A 17,249-nucleotide genomic window follows, 5' to 3' on the forward strand; every position below is an offset into this window, starting at 1 on the left:
TGCAGTTGAAAGCCGCCCCCTCCCCAAATGATATATCTGTGTCAAATTCCTGGAACCTGTGAATGTTACCTTATTTGGAAAAAGAATATTTACAGATGTAATTAATTTAAGGTCTTAAGATAAGGAGATCTTCTTGAATTATTCCTCTAGGCCTTTAATACTATAAGAGTCCTTATTAGAGAAAGGCAGAGGGATATTTGAGATAGGAGGGAAAACAGAGAGAAAAGAGGTTGAGGTAGTGTGACCATGAGACAGATTGGAGTGCTGGAGATGCAAGCCAAGAAATGCCTGCAGCCAACAGAAGCCAGAAGCAGTAGACTCTCCCTTAGTGCCTTCTGAGGGAGTGTGACCCTGCTGACACCTTGATTTCAGACTGTTGGCCTCCAGAACTGGGAGAAAATAATTTTTTTAATTAAAATTTTTATTTTGAGATAATTGTTGATTTCCATGCAGTTGTAAGAAATAATACAGAAAGATCCTATATACCCTTCACCCAATCTCCCCCAATGGTAACATGTTGCAAAACTTTAGTATAATATCACAACCAGGAAACTGACACTGATACAGTCAAAATATAGACCATTTCATCATTCCACATTCCATCACCATGAGGACCCCTCATTGGGAGACAATAAATTTCAGTTCTTTTGAGCCACCCAGTTTGTGGCAGCTCTAGGAAACTAATATGGGAGATGAGACAAGGCTATATTTCTAGTGGCAATTTATCAAAGAGTGCCCATTATAATAAGTTATATCCTTGTTTTTTTTTTTTTTTTTGCTTCAAATTACAACATAGTTTTAGCCTTTAAAACTTGGCAAATTAAGTCATTTATTCGTTCATTTAAGTGGTAATTACTTGGTTCTGATAATATGACAGATCAGTGCTAGGGGAATAGATATGAATTATTATTATTCTGAAAGAGCTTATAAACTAACAAAGGGTGTTTTCGTGGAATAAAATTAAATTCAATGTACAAATCATACCTGAGTCACTTGTGGACTTTAAAATAGCAGTAAATAATTTAGAGATTAATTTTGAAACACATATCATAAAGTTGATTTTATTAAAGTAATTGAATTACTCACGTGTATATACACACACACACATATATATGTGTGTGTGTGTCTTTTCACAAGTAAATTTTTCACAAATTAAATGCTAAAAGATCACCTGCTAACATTTTTTATTTAATTTTTTTCTTGCTCTCTAAACGGGCACTGTCTGATTACTGGAGAATTAAAGTGGAAATTAATTTTCATTAAGGGAATTGAATAGTCTCATCCTTCTCATATAATAATTTTCATTTGGTTCTATTTTTTGTTCTCAGAAAGTGAAATGGAAAAAGGGGGGGCATAAATAGAAATTTAGGCATTATTTAATTCAGTATTCCATAAGGCTATTATTAGGCAGAAATCATTTTAATTTTAAGAAAGACCAGTTGTACATAAATAACATTTTAACCTAAGAAATAAAGAAGAGTGGCATTTTGGATATAAATCAGAAGTGGTAATGGATATAATTTAGAACAAAGAGATATTTTGACATTTATCAAATAACATTACAGAGGTGACAAGACAACTTTGATAATAAGGTGGTGACAGAAGATATATCCACAAAGCACATCTTCAAAATGACCATTACAGCTTGGTCCATAGGTATTTCAGAAGGCCCAACTCCCAGAAAATATGCTTGGTTACCTCTGCAAATATATAAGTGGGCGAATAATACGTTTTAGGAGATTAGAGACAAAATTTAGGGCAGTGAATAACATCTGGCGAGGAAAGATGGAAATCAAGAATATACACAAGTTTACAATTCAACTTGAGCAATTATAATTTATTATAAATAAGTTTTAATTGTAAAAACAATGGAAAAGTGCTTTCTACAATAGTTATAGGTGATGTTAGAATCATGGGTTCATAAGATAAAAGGGCACTCAAAGAACTACAGTAAAATATTCAATGCTTATAATTATAAAGAAGCAAAAATAAAACTATAAAAGGCAAAACACTGGACAATGACTAATTTCCTCGTCAACATGGAATATTTTATAAAACTGGTATAGGATTAGGCCTCCAAGGAATATTTCAATGGTCAAGCAAATCAACAACTAAAGCAAAGGAATATGCCAGAATAACAAACACCATCAACCATATATTGCCCTAGAAACTTTGCCTAGGGTTTAAGAGAGAAAATGAGAAAATTAAAATGATGTATTTGTGCCCAGGCATTTGTTCTGGTCTAATATTCAGATATTTATTAGAGAAAAGCAGTGTCAGTTCAAGAGAATGCTACAGCTTCTTCACGGAAGTGAAAATGCCAATGATTTTCAAAATGTTTTCACCCCAAAAGTATCACAAAATAGTTCCTACCCTTACCACATGTGATGTTCTCTGATATTTTCTATTCTCTTTTACTGTAGTCTATTTCTTCAAAAATAATGCTCCTTTTGATTCACTCATGGATTGACACCTGCATATTGTAAAATCCTCGTCAAAAGAGGAATAAAATACTGGAATATAGAATTGACTTAGGTCTTATCATCACTTTTATAAGCCTTGAACACAAAATAAAACCACTAAAACTTACTCTTTTCTCTGTGAGCTGCAACCTATTTAATAGGAGCATGCCCTCATGTTACAAAGGTTTTATAACATTCTATGGTTGGCTGAATCTTAAGAGTAGGAAATGGGGATAGCAGCTGTGGGGCACTTATGTCACAGCTGTTCCTTGGCATCCTTGCCACATCCATGGCGAACATCACTAACTGATCACTCTAATCAGTAGGTCTGGTTACCCCTTCAAAATCCTTCACACAGCAGCCCTTCAGATAGCCAGTGTTGATTGATTAGAGCTGCCAGCACAGCAATCTCTTGGGAATCCCTGGAATCTAATTCTCTAGGGTTTCTAAATAAGAAAGAGACTCACTAGAAAGAAAATTTTTCATTATCATTAAAAGTTTAAGCTTCTAATTACAGTGACGTCAGCATTTGGTAGAATAGGAAGCTCTCTCCCCAAGGAAACGACAATTTAACAACAATGCTAATCACCTTTAGGAGAAATCCAGTAACCGGTTAAGAAGTTCCTGCACCTCAGGTGACACATAGACAAGAAGAACGATATTGAGTCCAGTAGGAAAAGTTGTGGCATTTACTCTCTCTAGTGCCTCACCACAGGACAGCACTACATGATTGGGAAGAAATTCCCAATTCCCAGCTTCTCACTGGAGAGGGAAAGAGAAGAGTGGAACATATATCCAACATTCAACATTCTTACTTTTTGAGTGCCTGCCTAAGGGACTAGTTTCAGTCTTGCCTGAACCTAAGTGCTGACAGGAACATGCAACAGGTTGGGGGCTTCTGAGGAATAAGATCATTGCACCTTAGACTAGCACCAGAGAGCCTGCAGTACCACAGACACACACTAGCCAAAACAAGTTTGAAAAAGATGATAGTCGGAGCCCTCACACTTCCTGTTTTGGAAACATACTACAAAAGAACAGTAATCAAGATGGTGTGCTACTGGCACAGATAGGCCAATGGAACAAAACAGTTCAGAAATAAACCCTTGTGCCATGTGGTTAAATGATCTTCAACAGGGGTGCTGTACAATGGGGAAGGACAAATGGTGTTAGGAAAAATGGATATCCACATGCAAAAGAATGAAGATAGACCCTTATCTTACACCATATACAAAAATTAACTCAAAATTTTACATCATATGCAAAAATTAACTCAAAGTGAATTAAAAATCTAAACATAAGACCCCAAACTGTTAAATTTGTAGAAAAAAAGCATAAGGAAGAAGCTTCACAATATTGGATTTGGCAAGGATTTCTTGGCTATGACATCAAAAGCATAGGCAACCAAAGTAAAAATAGACAAATAAGACTACATTGAACTTAAAAACGAATTGCATCAAAGGAACAACTGATAAAATGAAAAGGCTCCCTGTGTAATGGGAGAACATATTTGCAAATCATAATCTGATAAGGGGTTAATAACCAGAGTATGTAAGGAACTCCTACAACTCAACAGAAACTTAAATAACCCAATTAAAAAATTGACAAATGACTTTAATAGACATTTCTCCAAAGATGATATGTAAATGACTAAAGAGCATATAAAAAGATGCTCAACATGACTAATCGTATGAGAAAAGCAAATCAAAACTGCAGTGAATATCACCTCATACCCATTAGGATAGCCACTATCAAAGGAAGAGACAATAACAAGTATTGGCAAGGATGTGGAGAAATTGGAACCCGTGTGCGCTGTTCCTGGGAATGTAAAATGGTGCAGCCATTATGGAAGAAATTAAGGAGTTTCCTCAAAAAATTAAAACTAGAATTACCATATGATCCAGCAATCCTACTTCTGGGTACATATCCAAAAGAATTTGTAGGAGGATGTCGAAAAGATATTTACACACCCATGTTTTCTGCAGCATTATTCACAACGGCCAAGAGGTGAAAGTAACCCAAATGTCCATCAAGGAACAAATGGATAAAGAAAATGTGGTATAAACATACAATGAAATATTATGCAGCATTTTAAAAAGATGAAAATAATGTTACATGCTACGACATGAGTGAACCATGAGGACATTATGCTAAGTGAAGTAATAAGCCAGTCATGAAAGGACATAGACTATATGATTCCACTCATGTGACGTATCTAAAAGTCAAAATCATAGAAACAGAAAGTAGATAGGTGGGTGGGTGCCAAGGGCTGGGAGAAAAGGAGAATTAGTGTTTAATGGGTATAGAGCTTCAGTTTTATAAGATGAAAAATTCTAGAGATCTGTTGCACAACAGTGTGAATATACTTAACACTACTGAACTGTACACTTGAAAATGTTTAAGATGGTTGTTGTGATTTTGTCAAATTAGCACTTATTATGTGGAGCATAGGGTACCAGATGGTGAGCTGTAGTTCAGTAATAGACCACAGGAGGAATTGAAATAGAGAAATTCACTATTCACAATACCTGGCAACCTCTAGGGCCCACACAGGGAAGTCAAGACAGAGTGCAGACAGAGAGAGGCAGGACCTGGAGCATATGCTTTTATTAAGGTCCATGGGTGGAGTGCTCTGAGGTTTCTTGGCTAAGGCTGGACTAGTCAATTCAAACCAAAAGAGCAGGGTTTTGGTAAAACCCACAGGGCTCTTATCTTAGGGATGCATAAGGCATATAGGTGCCAGAAGGCTGGGGAGACTGTCAATCACAGTGGTTGTTGGGGAAGTCATATCAGAAACTTATATTTACTTGTGACTCTTCTAGCTGCTACATAGGGCATGTCCTTGCATGAGGGGCTAGTGCCAGCTTAAGGCCATTGTAGGCCGCTTGACCAAACAAAATGGATGCTGAAGCAGCAATACCATGGCGTAGCTTAGCTAAACTCTTGACAATGGTAAATATGTAATGTGTTTTCTACAATTAGAAAAAAAAGTTTATACCTTCTAACTAACCCTAATGAATCTCTATGCGGCTAAAAAAAAAAAGTCAAACTTAACTATAATATTATAAAAATAATTTCTAAATTTAATTATGGTTTGAATATTATTTTCTTCCAAGTTTGAATATATAAACGTATCTAAATCACACTTTTAAACTATGTTATTATACTAATAACTTTTATAATAAATATCCATCTGCCAAAACGTTTTCACATCAAAACTAATTTAGGCAATGTTAGTTTCCTAACCAACAATATTTTTAATTCTAAAAAAATAGACCCTTTAGTTTAATGTATTTGTTAGACTCAGTAAGTAAATGAGAATGACATTTTGTTATCCATCATTTTATGAGATGGCCAAAATACATATAAATTCATTCTTGGAACGTCTCCCTTATGTTAACTATATCATTCCAGAAATGCAGAAGCATCTTGAGCAAACACCATGAAAAATAAAATTTATAAAGAAAATTCCATATGCAAAAACAGTTTATCTTGTTGTCTAAGGTATCCTGCCCCCATCCCATTTAAGAGAAATGGGTCTCACACAGGAAATACACTAAGTACAGTCTTTTGAATTTCTGTGAAAAGTTTAATATGTTTGAATATTTGGCTAGTATCTTGGCTCACTTTGATGAGTGGGCTTTTATTCTTCCATTTGATGAGTGGCCTTTTATTGTTAACTTATGTTTATGACTGTTAGACCAATTTTTTTTAATACAGGTAAAATAATAGTGACTGTACGTGGTGACTTAAGAAAGTGTATTTCATCTTCATATGGACTCTTTTAGGTTCAATGATAGAGAATGTTGGGGCTCAGGGTGGGCTGCCCCAAAATATGCTGCAATGACATATTGATTATTTTGAATTAAAGTTACTTAAGAAACGGCCAGTGCAGAAGGGGCATGCTGATTCTCCTTTGTCTCCCTGAAAGCAGGAAAAAAATCTCCCATGTGAAAGGTGCACTCCCTGCATCTGGAGGTAGAAGGACACCCTTATTGCCAGAGACAGGGAATTCAGGCCAAGAATCCTGTATAAACAAACCTTGCTACTTCTTTAATTGACTACCCCAAGCTCACACTCTGTTTAGATTCTTCACTAATTGAACACCCAAAACCTAAGTTTCTTTGTCCTGTCAATTCCTCATAAAATTTTTGTTTCTTTGTTTGATAAGTATAAAAGCTGTCTACTTTGGCCGCTTCTTAGGTCCTATTTCTATGAGACCTCCATGAGTTTGAATTAAAACTTGTTTCTTTTTCTCCTGTTAATCTGTCTTGTATCAATTTTATTATCAGTCCAGCTACGAGAACTCAAGGGGTCAGAGGGGGAAATTTCCTGCCCCTCATCATGAACATTCCTTTATAAAGCATTTTTCTCTTACATGTACTTAAAGAGTAGATTAACCAGCATAATGACTTAACTTTCTATGTGAAAGAATTTCTGCTTGTTCAAAGAAATTGCCTCCATTTCTCATAATCTTTAATTAAAGGACTATACCATGTATATTCAATCTTGTGGCGTAGAAGGGCAGATTTTAAAACAAGGACATTCAAAAGATGTTGAAATTTAGAAAATTGAAAAAAAAATCAAGTAATCAGAAAAGATTGGGATACTATTTTAAAATATGAACAGACATGTATCAAACTTTGCAAGTTATAAACCTTTTCAGTAGAAATTTTAATACCTTATACATTTTTAAATAGATGTAAGGTTTTTGCAGCAATTAAACTAGTATAATTTTTGTTATTATTTTCTTAAAGACAAGAAACATTTGAGAGGTAGTAGACTCTAGACACATATTGAATTAAATTACCCAGCTACAGTTCCAGGGAACACAGTTAAGGAAATCCTGTGCTAGGATTTTTTTTTTTAAGTTGAATTCATTTTAATAGAAATGAATGTGACTTCTTGATCATGCAGGTTTTTTGTACAACAGCCAGATTAAAACCCAGATTCCTATATTCCCAGGCCAGGGATCTTCCTGCTACTCCACATTGTTTAAAAGTTTTAACAAAGAATTCTAAGCTGTTAGAAGAGCAGATTGGAATTTTCATCTGTGGCAAAACTGCTTTTGGTATTTCACATTTATTTTCTGCCATTTTATCACTTTGCTAATTACATGTAATTGCTCTTTGATGCATGATGATAAATATTGTTACATAACCATGGTTATGTGGACATATAAATTATAATTGTGTTATTTTAAATATATTATCATATTTCATTTATTCATTTGTTTAGTCAATAAATATTTATTGAATTCTGCTCTGTGCAAGGTGTTGTGATAGACACTCAGAATAGAGCAAATCAACTGGACAGTAATGACCCTGTGTTAGTGGCACTTACGTACTAGCAAGGGAAACATTAAATATAATGATTAGTTTAATTATAATTGGAATTATTTAACTAGAGCAGTGATAAATTACAAAGGAAAAGTGCAGGCTGGTATGAGGGCACACAACAGGGGATGCTGAATAAGCTGGAGAGTTAGGAACGGCCTCTTTGAGGAACCGACCTCTAAAGGATGAATAATAGACAAAAACAGTAGTAGGGAGCAGGGAAAATTAGAGCAGAGTTAAGAAGAACATTCGTTTCTAGGAAAAGCTCCATAAAGGTGCTGTGGCTAGAGTTGGAGACAAGGGGGAATGATCACAAGATTTTATGTTGGTGAGATGGGCAGGGGCTTTTAGCATATATTAAAGAGTTTGATGTTTATCCCAAGAACAATGCAAAGTCATTGCAATGTCTTAAGGAGGAGACCCTCATCATTAGATGGATTATTTTGAAGCAATATAATGAATGCTACATGGAAGGTGAGTTGGAAGGAGGCAAGACTGATTTGATTGGATGTAGATGGTCAGGACTAGGGTCCAATTCAAAATATTTAATGATCAGTCCATGGGTGCTACCAATCAGAACAGATATCACCAATAAACAATAATCATGGCAGCATAAGTGTGAACCTCCTGGATATAGGACCAGGGTGGTGAACTTCAGTGCACAGCTGTATCTCTTGCCGAGATGGGAATAATGGGAGTAATTCTGAGGAAACAGGTAAAGGCTTAGAATAATGACTATTTTAAAAGCAAGTTAGGGCTTCCCTGGTGGCGCAGTGGTTGAGAGTCCGCCTGCCGATGCAGGGGACACGGGTTCGTGCCCCGATCCCGGAAGATCCCACATGCCGCGGAGCGGCTGGGCCCGCGAGCCATGGCCGCGGAGCCTGTGTGTCCGGAGCCTGTGCTCCGCAACGGGAGAGGCCACAGCAGTGAGAGGCCCGCGTACAGCAAAAAAAAAAAAAAAAAAAAAGCAAGTTAAAGAGACAAAGTAAAGGTATAACTGATTTCCCTTTATTCATTCTGCTATGAAAATTCCAATCAAGGAGGACACTGAAAGGCTGAATAAACCATATTCCATAATAATCTTGTTTTTAAAAGGAGAAGGTTCTTCTGAAAATTTCTGCTTGCTTAATATTCACTTCAACTAATTAAGCCTCTTGAGAGGGGATCTTTTTCCTAAAAAAGAACTTAATCATTTTTGCACTAAAAATATTATGTCTATTATTGTTATAAAATTAAACAAAGCTATATGAAGCCATATTAACACTGAGTTTAACAATGACTTTAGAGGTCACTGGAGAAGTCATTTCTAATTAAAAATTACAAGTTAAAAAATTACAGCATAGGATCCAAAGAAAAGTTAAAGTAAATTTTCAAAATACTTTGCTTTAAAAAATTAATATCCCAATATTATATCACTTATAGTTCCATGAAGTTTTCTCTCCCTTTCTAAACATTTGTTTTCCTTAAAAATTCTATTGTATGCTCAGATAAATTCATGTTATCCCTAAAATAGCCAATTTGATACTCTATAAACATTTGATAGACAAATAAATGAAGCAAATGTGTTTTTTACACTATTTTTTTCTCCCTCTAATAAAAACAACATAGAACTCAAAGCATAGAAATCACAGTCAGAAAGCCTGGGTAACAGTAGTTGCACAGTATATGTGAACCACAGTTTCCTAATTTGAACACAATACCTACCTTTAAGGGATATTAAGCTGTACATATCTTTACAGAATATTAATTTTTGTTATTATCCCTCCAGATGATTGAAAGGAATTATATTTACTGGTGTTAGTACTAAGCTCTCAAAGAACCATTGTTCCCACTCGAAATTGTTACCCAGAAACTTGTATAGCCCTCAAAAAAGGTAGTTACATGTTCAAGTTGGAACAGTAGAAAAATCACTTTGATTTTTTGCATGTGGACGTTGGTAGAGAAACTAGAGCCAATAAACTGTGACTCCTCAAAAAATAAACAAACACACACATTCAGGGATTGTTTTACCTTTTTTAAATTGTTGGTAAAGATCATAAATTCTGAGGATGTGCTATCCAATACTATAGCCATATGCTCTGTTAAAATTGAGACAACAGGCCCAAAATGGAGTCACTTATGCTAAGCCCCATAAAACCAAACCCAGACAACTTAATTACAATTTCAGCTTTCCCAGAAATGGAATCTTAAACCAGTCAATCAGGAATAGCCTGATCAGCACTAGTTAGGTAATCTGCCTCATAGACACCTGCCATCCCCTAAAGGAAAGTAACCTTGCAATAACTGACCTGCTTTTTTTCCTCATGTAGCTTCCCTATTTTTGCTCCCTTCTGTCTATAAAAGTTTTTCATTTTGTATAGCTCCTCTGAGCTCCTTTCTGCTGTACTAGCTGCTGCCCAATTTGGATTGAATTTTGCTTAAATAAACTCTTAAAATTTTTAATATGCCTCAGTTTATCTTTTAATTCTTAGCATTTGAAACATGACTAAATTGAGATGTATCATAAGTCCAAATACACACTGAATTTCAAAGACTTAGTATGAAATAGGAATGTAAACCATCTGCTGAATAATTTTAATGTAATCAACATCATATTGGATTATATTATTAATATATATTAATATTATAGTGAAATTATAGCAGTGTTATATTGAAATTATAATATTTTGGTTATGTTGGGGTAAAGTGTTTTTTGAAATTAATTTCACTTGTTAATTTTTACTTTTTAATTGTAGCTACTAGAAAATTTAAAATTACATATTAAGGGCTTCCCTGGTGGTGCAGTGGTTGAGAGTCCGCCTGCCGATGCAGGGGACACGGGTTCATGCCCCAGTCCAGGAAGATCCCACATGCCGCGGAGAGGCTGGGCCCGTGAGCCATGGCCGCTGGGCCTGCGCGTCCGGAGCATGTGCTCCGCAACGGGAGAGGCCACAACAGTGAGAGGCCCACGTACCGCAAAAAAAAAAAAAATTACATATTAAATTATATTTTTATTGGGTAATACTGTTCTAGAAGGCACAAAGGATAAAAAAAGAGGCCCCTACTTTTCTTCAAGCTGTGCCTTATACACCATCATGCCCAATTGTTGGTTTACACTAATGCTCTTACAATGTTTATATACATACATGAAGCATAATAAATGCATCTACATGAATTATGTTAATACCTAGAGATATTTTTCATGAAAATGTCCTCTTCAAAATTATGTATATTTTAATTCGGATAATAATCCCAAGAGTTTACCATTTTATCTTCAAATATCTCCTTGATTCGAGGTGAGAAGAATATGTGTGCAAACAGAATAAAATGCATATTTTAGTTAATAAATTGTTCGCACAGATATTTTAATTAGGAAACTTTGTCATAGCTTTTCCAATGCTGAAGACTTTGTGTACTTTTCATTCTGACTGTTGGGTAAATACTCTAACAAAGAATGTGATAGTAGAAATTCTCTCTCGTAACATAGCTGTCTCTATGTTGCTGTGATGGTGGAGAAGACAGTCTGATCCTGACATCAGAACTCCTTTGACAGATGTATGATCTTACCACATATTAATAAAATGACCTTGGTCAACTCATCTCACCATCTGATACATGTGGATACATTAAGCTTGGTAACTTCTCTACCTCTGAGTATATATGGCCCACTCCTATGCAGAAGTAAGGGAGTTTTTCATGCAGGTAGTAATGTTATCAGGGGATCTCAATTTTCATAATAGAATGTCAACCCTACACCTGGCATAAAATTCTTCAATAGAAGCTCCCATCAAGAAGTACAATCTCGGGGCTTCCCTGGTGGCGCAGTGGTTGAGGGTCCGCCTGCCGATGCAGGGGGCGCGGGTTCGTGCCCTGGTCTGGGAGGATCCCACATGCCGCGGAGCGGCTGGGCCTGTGAGCCATGGCCGCTGGGCCTGCGCGTCCGGAGCCTGTGCTCCGCAACGGGAGAGGTCACAGCAGTGAGAGGCCCATGTACCGCAAAAAAAAAAAAAGAAGTACAATCTCAAATTCTCTGCTGTTCAGGCCCCATCAAAAGTTTGATACAGGAAAGTAAAACTTAGACAACTTTATATAAAGCACTAGTCCTCAACTGCATATATTTTATGAAAAAAGTATAGGAATTATTATCACTAATTGATAATAGCGTACACCAATACTGCTGATAATAATATTTATTGCTAGAGTTGTTAAACATAAAATAATTTTGTTGCCAAGGAAGTTTTTTTAAGAAAATCCATAGCCTGTCGCTGTTTTACTCAATCTACTACCCAAGGCTATTGCTAATACACCATGATGTACTATGATAGGGTATGTATGAGAATTGTTTGAGTTAGTAAATGTGTGAATAATTTGTACATAAGATCAAACTGTAGTAATGACAAGTATAAAAATAGTTTGTCATGGGAATTCTTGTTTTTTTGTTTGAATTCTAAGGATTTTTGCTTCAGACCAGTGCTTTTAATGTCATTCAGGTGATCCATGAGTATATAATGAGACAAGAGAGAGGGACTTGGTGAGCTGAACAGAGACAGAGGGAATTATGTCATAGTAAAATTTCTAGTTCTATTAAAATATAATCAGTTGAACCTACACAGTAACATTTTATGTTTCTGTTTCCATCTGTTTCTTAGAAGTATCTCGGAATTAATACAACAGTACCTAAACCTGTATTTCATTTCCAGTTAGAATTTGATAAAGAGTGAATTGAATGATCTCCAAGATTTCTTTAATGACTATGATTCTAAGATTTTTCTCTAAAGATTTGATTCTCCATTCCCATTGCTACCCAATGCATAAAGTGTCTCCAGAGAATTCTTGCTGATGGCCCTTCCTCTATATTTCTCCTTCCCCTTCTATTGTCCAATTTTTGACATATAATGTAGTGAGGACTTTACCTTGATGTCATTTTGAGCTTTTCACTTAAAATTACTCCAGGTATTCCTGTTGCCAGAAACTCTTCCCTTAACCAAAGGGCCTCTTATTCTACTTGATTTGGGACCATCCAGCTCTTACTGTATTTGGCAGTACTGCAAGCCAACCCCCGTATAAACTTTCCTCTCTTTGGCCTCTATATCACTGAATATGCCACTTAATTTGCCTAGAATGTCGTCCCCATTTTGCAGTGTCAAATCATCTGCCTCACTCATTAAAAACTTTCTCAAGGCCAATGATCCTAATTATACAATGAAACCTCTTTATCCAGCCTTTTCACCAGTCTAAACACTTAAGCACTTAATGGGGACATCTATAATTGGCTCTATAAATGTTTTCTACATATGCATAATTTTCTTTGGTTCTTGTATCTCTCTCATTAAGGCAAACAACTGACTTCAGGAAACTTATCTTTTATTTCCCTTGAAACTCTTCACTGCATCCAGCAAAGCGTTCAGCATTCAGAAGATGTCTAACAAATATGTTGCCTAAGAAAATCAGCACTAGACCTTGATAAACTATGGCTCTCTGTGCTTCAGTTTTTTTGCAGTTTACAAAAAAGAATACTGTGAAGGTAATTTACCATTAGAAAAGTGTTTTGAAATCCTTGAACAGAGAGTACTCTTCAGCAATTGCATGAAATACTGCTGCAATTACAATGATTTCTGGATGCCACTCTGCTACAAATCTGCCACCTCAGAACAAAAGAAAATGCCGCTCGAAGAAAACTGGTTAACAAAGTGCTGTGCAAGGCCAAATGCCACCTCCTCCACCCTACATCAAAAGTAGACTTGGCTTTAGTGTCCTGATACTAGAAAAAAATAATTTTAAGAAAATTTTAGCTAAGGAAAAACTCTTTGAAAAAAACAAAAGGATTCTCTACAAAGAACAGCTTGGTTCCAGCCTGGAATGCCTATTTTCTTTTTTTCTAGGTAATCTGATATAATTTAAAAATTTCTAACAGATGGACTCTGTACTGTAAATCAGTTTAAATAAGTGGTCACTTAACACTATAAAAGTCTGTAAAATTTTTTGAATGAGTAGCTAGGAAGACATTCTACTAATCTAATGACAAGGAAATAATTAGAAGAGAAGATTTCAAGGGCTTCCCTGGTGGTGCAGTGGTTAAGAATCCACCTGCCAATGCAGGAGACATGGGTTTGAGCCCTGGTCTGGGAAGACCCACATGCTGCGGAGCAACTAGGCCCGTGCGCCACAGCTACTGAGCCTGCGCTGTAGAGCCCATGAACCACAACTACTGCACCCACATGCTGCATCTACTGAAGCCCGCCTGCTGTAGAGCCCATGTCTGCAACAAGAGAAGCCACTGCAATGAGAAGCCCGCGCACCACAATGAGGAGTAGCCCCCGCTCGCGTCAACTAGAGAAAGCCTGCGCGCAGCAACGAAGACCCAACACAGACTAAAATAATAAATAAATAAAAATAAATATTAAAAAAAGATTTCAATATTAAATGCTAACTCAAAATTGAGCAAATGATGCAATCAATTCATTACAATAAAAAGGCCTGATTCTTGATTTTATTAAGAATACTTTAATTAATATGATGGTTTAATAATAAAAAAATGTTGACAAATTCTTGAAAAAACTATTGATTTCCATTATTTAAAACAATTCTAATGCCCTGTAATGCAAAATATTTGGATAATACCTCTGAATTGCTCTTATTATCAAATTGCTTTTTTTTCTTTCTGGAAGGTTCCATATGTTTCACTCTGCCCCAGATTAACTCCTTCTCATCTTTCTGATCTCAACCTGTTGTCACTTTCTCAAATTGGCATTTTTCTTAGCCCCCAAATATAACCATTTTTTCCTGATATCCTCTTCCATTGCATCTTTGTATATTCTTTCAAAACATGTATTGCAATTTATGATTCTATATTTATGTATTTATTTCCTTATTGAATTTCTCTCCAACTAAACCTTAACTTCCATGAAGGTAAGGTATCTGTCTCGTTTTTTTGTTTTTTTTTTGTTTTTTCTGACGTTCCAGACCGGCATCTAGCACAATGCTTGGCTATGTGATCAGGAAATACTTGTTGAATGAACTGAAGAATCAAAAAGTGATAATCCCTCATCATGTTATCTGATATTTCCAAAACACTAATTCATTTTGAGAGAGAAAAATGTAAATTAAAAAGAGCACTATCAGGGCTTCCCTGGTGGCACAGTGGTTGAGAGTCCACCTGCCGATGCAGGGGACACGGGTTCGTGCCCCGGTCCAGGAAGATCCCACATGCCGCGGAGAGGCTGGGCCCGTGAGCCATGGCCGCTGAGCCTGCGCGTCCGGAGCCTGTGCTCCACAACGGGAGAGGCCACAACAGTGAGAGGCCCGCGTACCAAAAAAAAAAAAAAAAAAGGAGCACTATCATATGATCCGGCAATTCCACCTCTGGGAGTATATCCAAAAGAAACAAAAACACTAACTGGAAAAGATATCTGTACCTCCATGTTCACAGCAGCATTATTTACAATAGCCAAGATCGCGGGTGCCAGTGGGCGGGGTCTGGGGCGAGGCCCTGAGGGCCGCTGGGACCGGCGGCTTCGGTGCTCCAGGAGTGGGAGCGCAGGCGGAGGGTGGGGGCCAGACAGCGGGGTGTGAGCTGCGGCGCAGATGTCATGTGGCCTGTGCTTTGGACCGTGGTGCGTACCTATGCTCCCTATGTCACCTTTCCCGTGCCCTTCGTGGTTGGGGCTGTGGGCTACCACCTGGAATGGTTTATCCCGGGGAAGGATCCCCAGCCTGTGGAGGAGGAGAAGAGCATCTCGGAGAGCCGGGAGGACCGCAAGCTGGATGAGCGGCTAGGCAAGGACCACACCCAGGTCGTGAGCCTTAAGGACAAGCTGGAATTTGCCCCTAAAGCTGTCCTGAACAGAAACCGCCCGGAGAAGAATTAATGGAGGACACAGGGCCCTATGGGTCCTTCTGGGGGCCAAGACTGGCCCTGCCGCCATGTCGACCCGGCAACCAGAACCCACATCTGATTTGCTTTATTGCTTCTTCTGGCCCCTCCCGCCCCACACAGCCACACACATACTGGCTGCTCTGCTATGGCCAGGCAGACACATTAGTAGCTGAGGGGCCAGTGAAGAGGAAGGCCCATGAGGGTTCTGGCCTGAAGGCTGCCTCTGCTGGATGGTGGCCACAGCTGCTCAGGCTTCTGCGCTGCTAGGTGCGCCACTGGGAGGAGAGTGATGAAGTGAACATTGGCCGTCAGTCCCTGTGGGGAGGCAGTTTGGCCTCAGGTGGGAGTGGCTGGGATTGGGGTGATGCCTTTAGGAGGGGTACCTACATGCCTAGTTCTAGTTTGCACTGGGAAGAGTTCAGAAATCTCCCTGGCTCCCTTAACTAGCTTGCTTTGTCCTTTGTGCTCATTCTCCCTGAAATCCTGTCCTGTCAGCTCAGGAAGGAGATTCCCCTGGGAAGGAAAGCAGTTTTCTGTTCTTGGGAGCCCAGGCTGTTCACCTTGGGGCAGGTGAATTTGCTTGAAAACAATCACCGTCTTTCACCCCCACCCCGTTACTGTGTAGTGCAAAACTTGATTAAAGTGGCGTCTGAGAACCATTTTGATCTAATCCTATCTTCCAGGTGGTGCTGCGGTCTCCTAGGAGTTATGCAAAGCAGTCATCTCCAGATAGGATAAAATTGGCCTTTAACTAAGGACTTTGGGGCCCTGGAAGCTTTGTTTTACTAGCGTGGCTGCACTGGATCCTGGAGGCGGTGAGTCCTGGAGGCACAGGTTCCCAAGGGCCTTTTTATCACGATAACATGAGGCTTATATACTTTCAAAGTCTACATTAAGAGTAGACCAGGGAGCTTAACAATTGCTATCAAAATTTCCAACTTGATACACACGTGATACACATGTGTACACATACTTTTCCCTATAAAAGTAGTATATGTACGTTAAATTTGGTAGGGGTTTAAAAAAGGTTACCCACACTCTGAGGGCTCTAGTACAGATAAAATGTTAACATTTTGGTATCTTTCAGTAATTCTTGGACTAGTTTTTTTAGATATTTATTACTGTACATTTAATTTTATATTCTTTTTTTTACATAGTGTTTCATATCATAATCACTTTCCTATCTTATCACATGGTCTTCATAATCCTAATTGTTTTCATTAGCTGTATAATTGCCCATCAAGTGGGAATATAGCATAGTTTGTTATTAACAGCTTCCCTATTGCTGGACATTTGGGTTGTTTCTGGTTGTTCACTAGGAGAAATATTGCAAAGAGTATCTTATATAAGGATTTTCCTGCATTTTTGGACTAAATGGTAGGAACAGTAAATGGCATTATGGACGAAATGGGACGAACGGTTTTAAGGGCCTCAATGCATAACACTAAATGTCTTTCCTGAAGGGCAATAGGAGCTTATACTAAATGCTGCCACTAAAGATGTTGTCGGTGAGGTTGGAAGGGGTGAGAGCAGAGAGCAGACCTGTTGCCTCACGTAGTCAACTTACCTTTAACCTGAGTGAGCAAAGGCAAGTAA

At 37.7% G+C, this 17,249-nt stretch overlaps 1 protein-coding gene and 1 long non-coding RNA gene across 2 annotated transcripts in view; both read left to right on the forward strand.

Annotated features, from left to right (window-relative positions):
• LOC309796436 overlaps nucleotides 1-16,461 on the forward strand; it is a 144,379-nt gene extending 127,918 nt beyond the window's left edge. The window contains exon 3 of the long non-coding RNA XR_014292457.1: nucleotides 16,337-16,461. This is a non-coding gene — a long non-coding RNA (uncharacterized lncRNA). The remainder of the gene's footprint in view (nucleotides 1-16,336) is intronic.
• Nucleotides 15,351-16,303, forward strand: LOC309796558 (small integral membrane protein 12-like). Its single transcript, XM_082609797.1, has one exon. It carries the CDS (start codon nucleotides 15,367-15,369, stop codon nucleotides 15,643-15,645), a length of 279 nt encoding a protein of 92 aa, XP_082465923.1. The 5' UTR covers nucleotides 15,351-15,366; the 3' UTR covers nucleotides 15,646-16,303.
• Nucleotides 16,462-17,249: the final 788 nt, after the last annotated feature.

The sequence above is a fragment of the Mesoplodon mirus genome, assembly GCF_964341445.2.
Source record: "Mesoplodon mirus genome assembly, chromosome: X".
NCBI lineage: Eukaryota > Metazoa > Chordata > Mammalia > Artiodactyla > Ziphiidae > Mesoplodon > Mesoplodon mirus.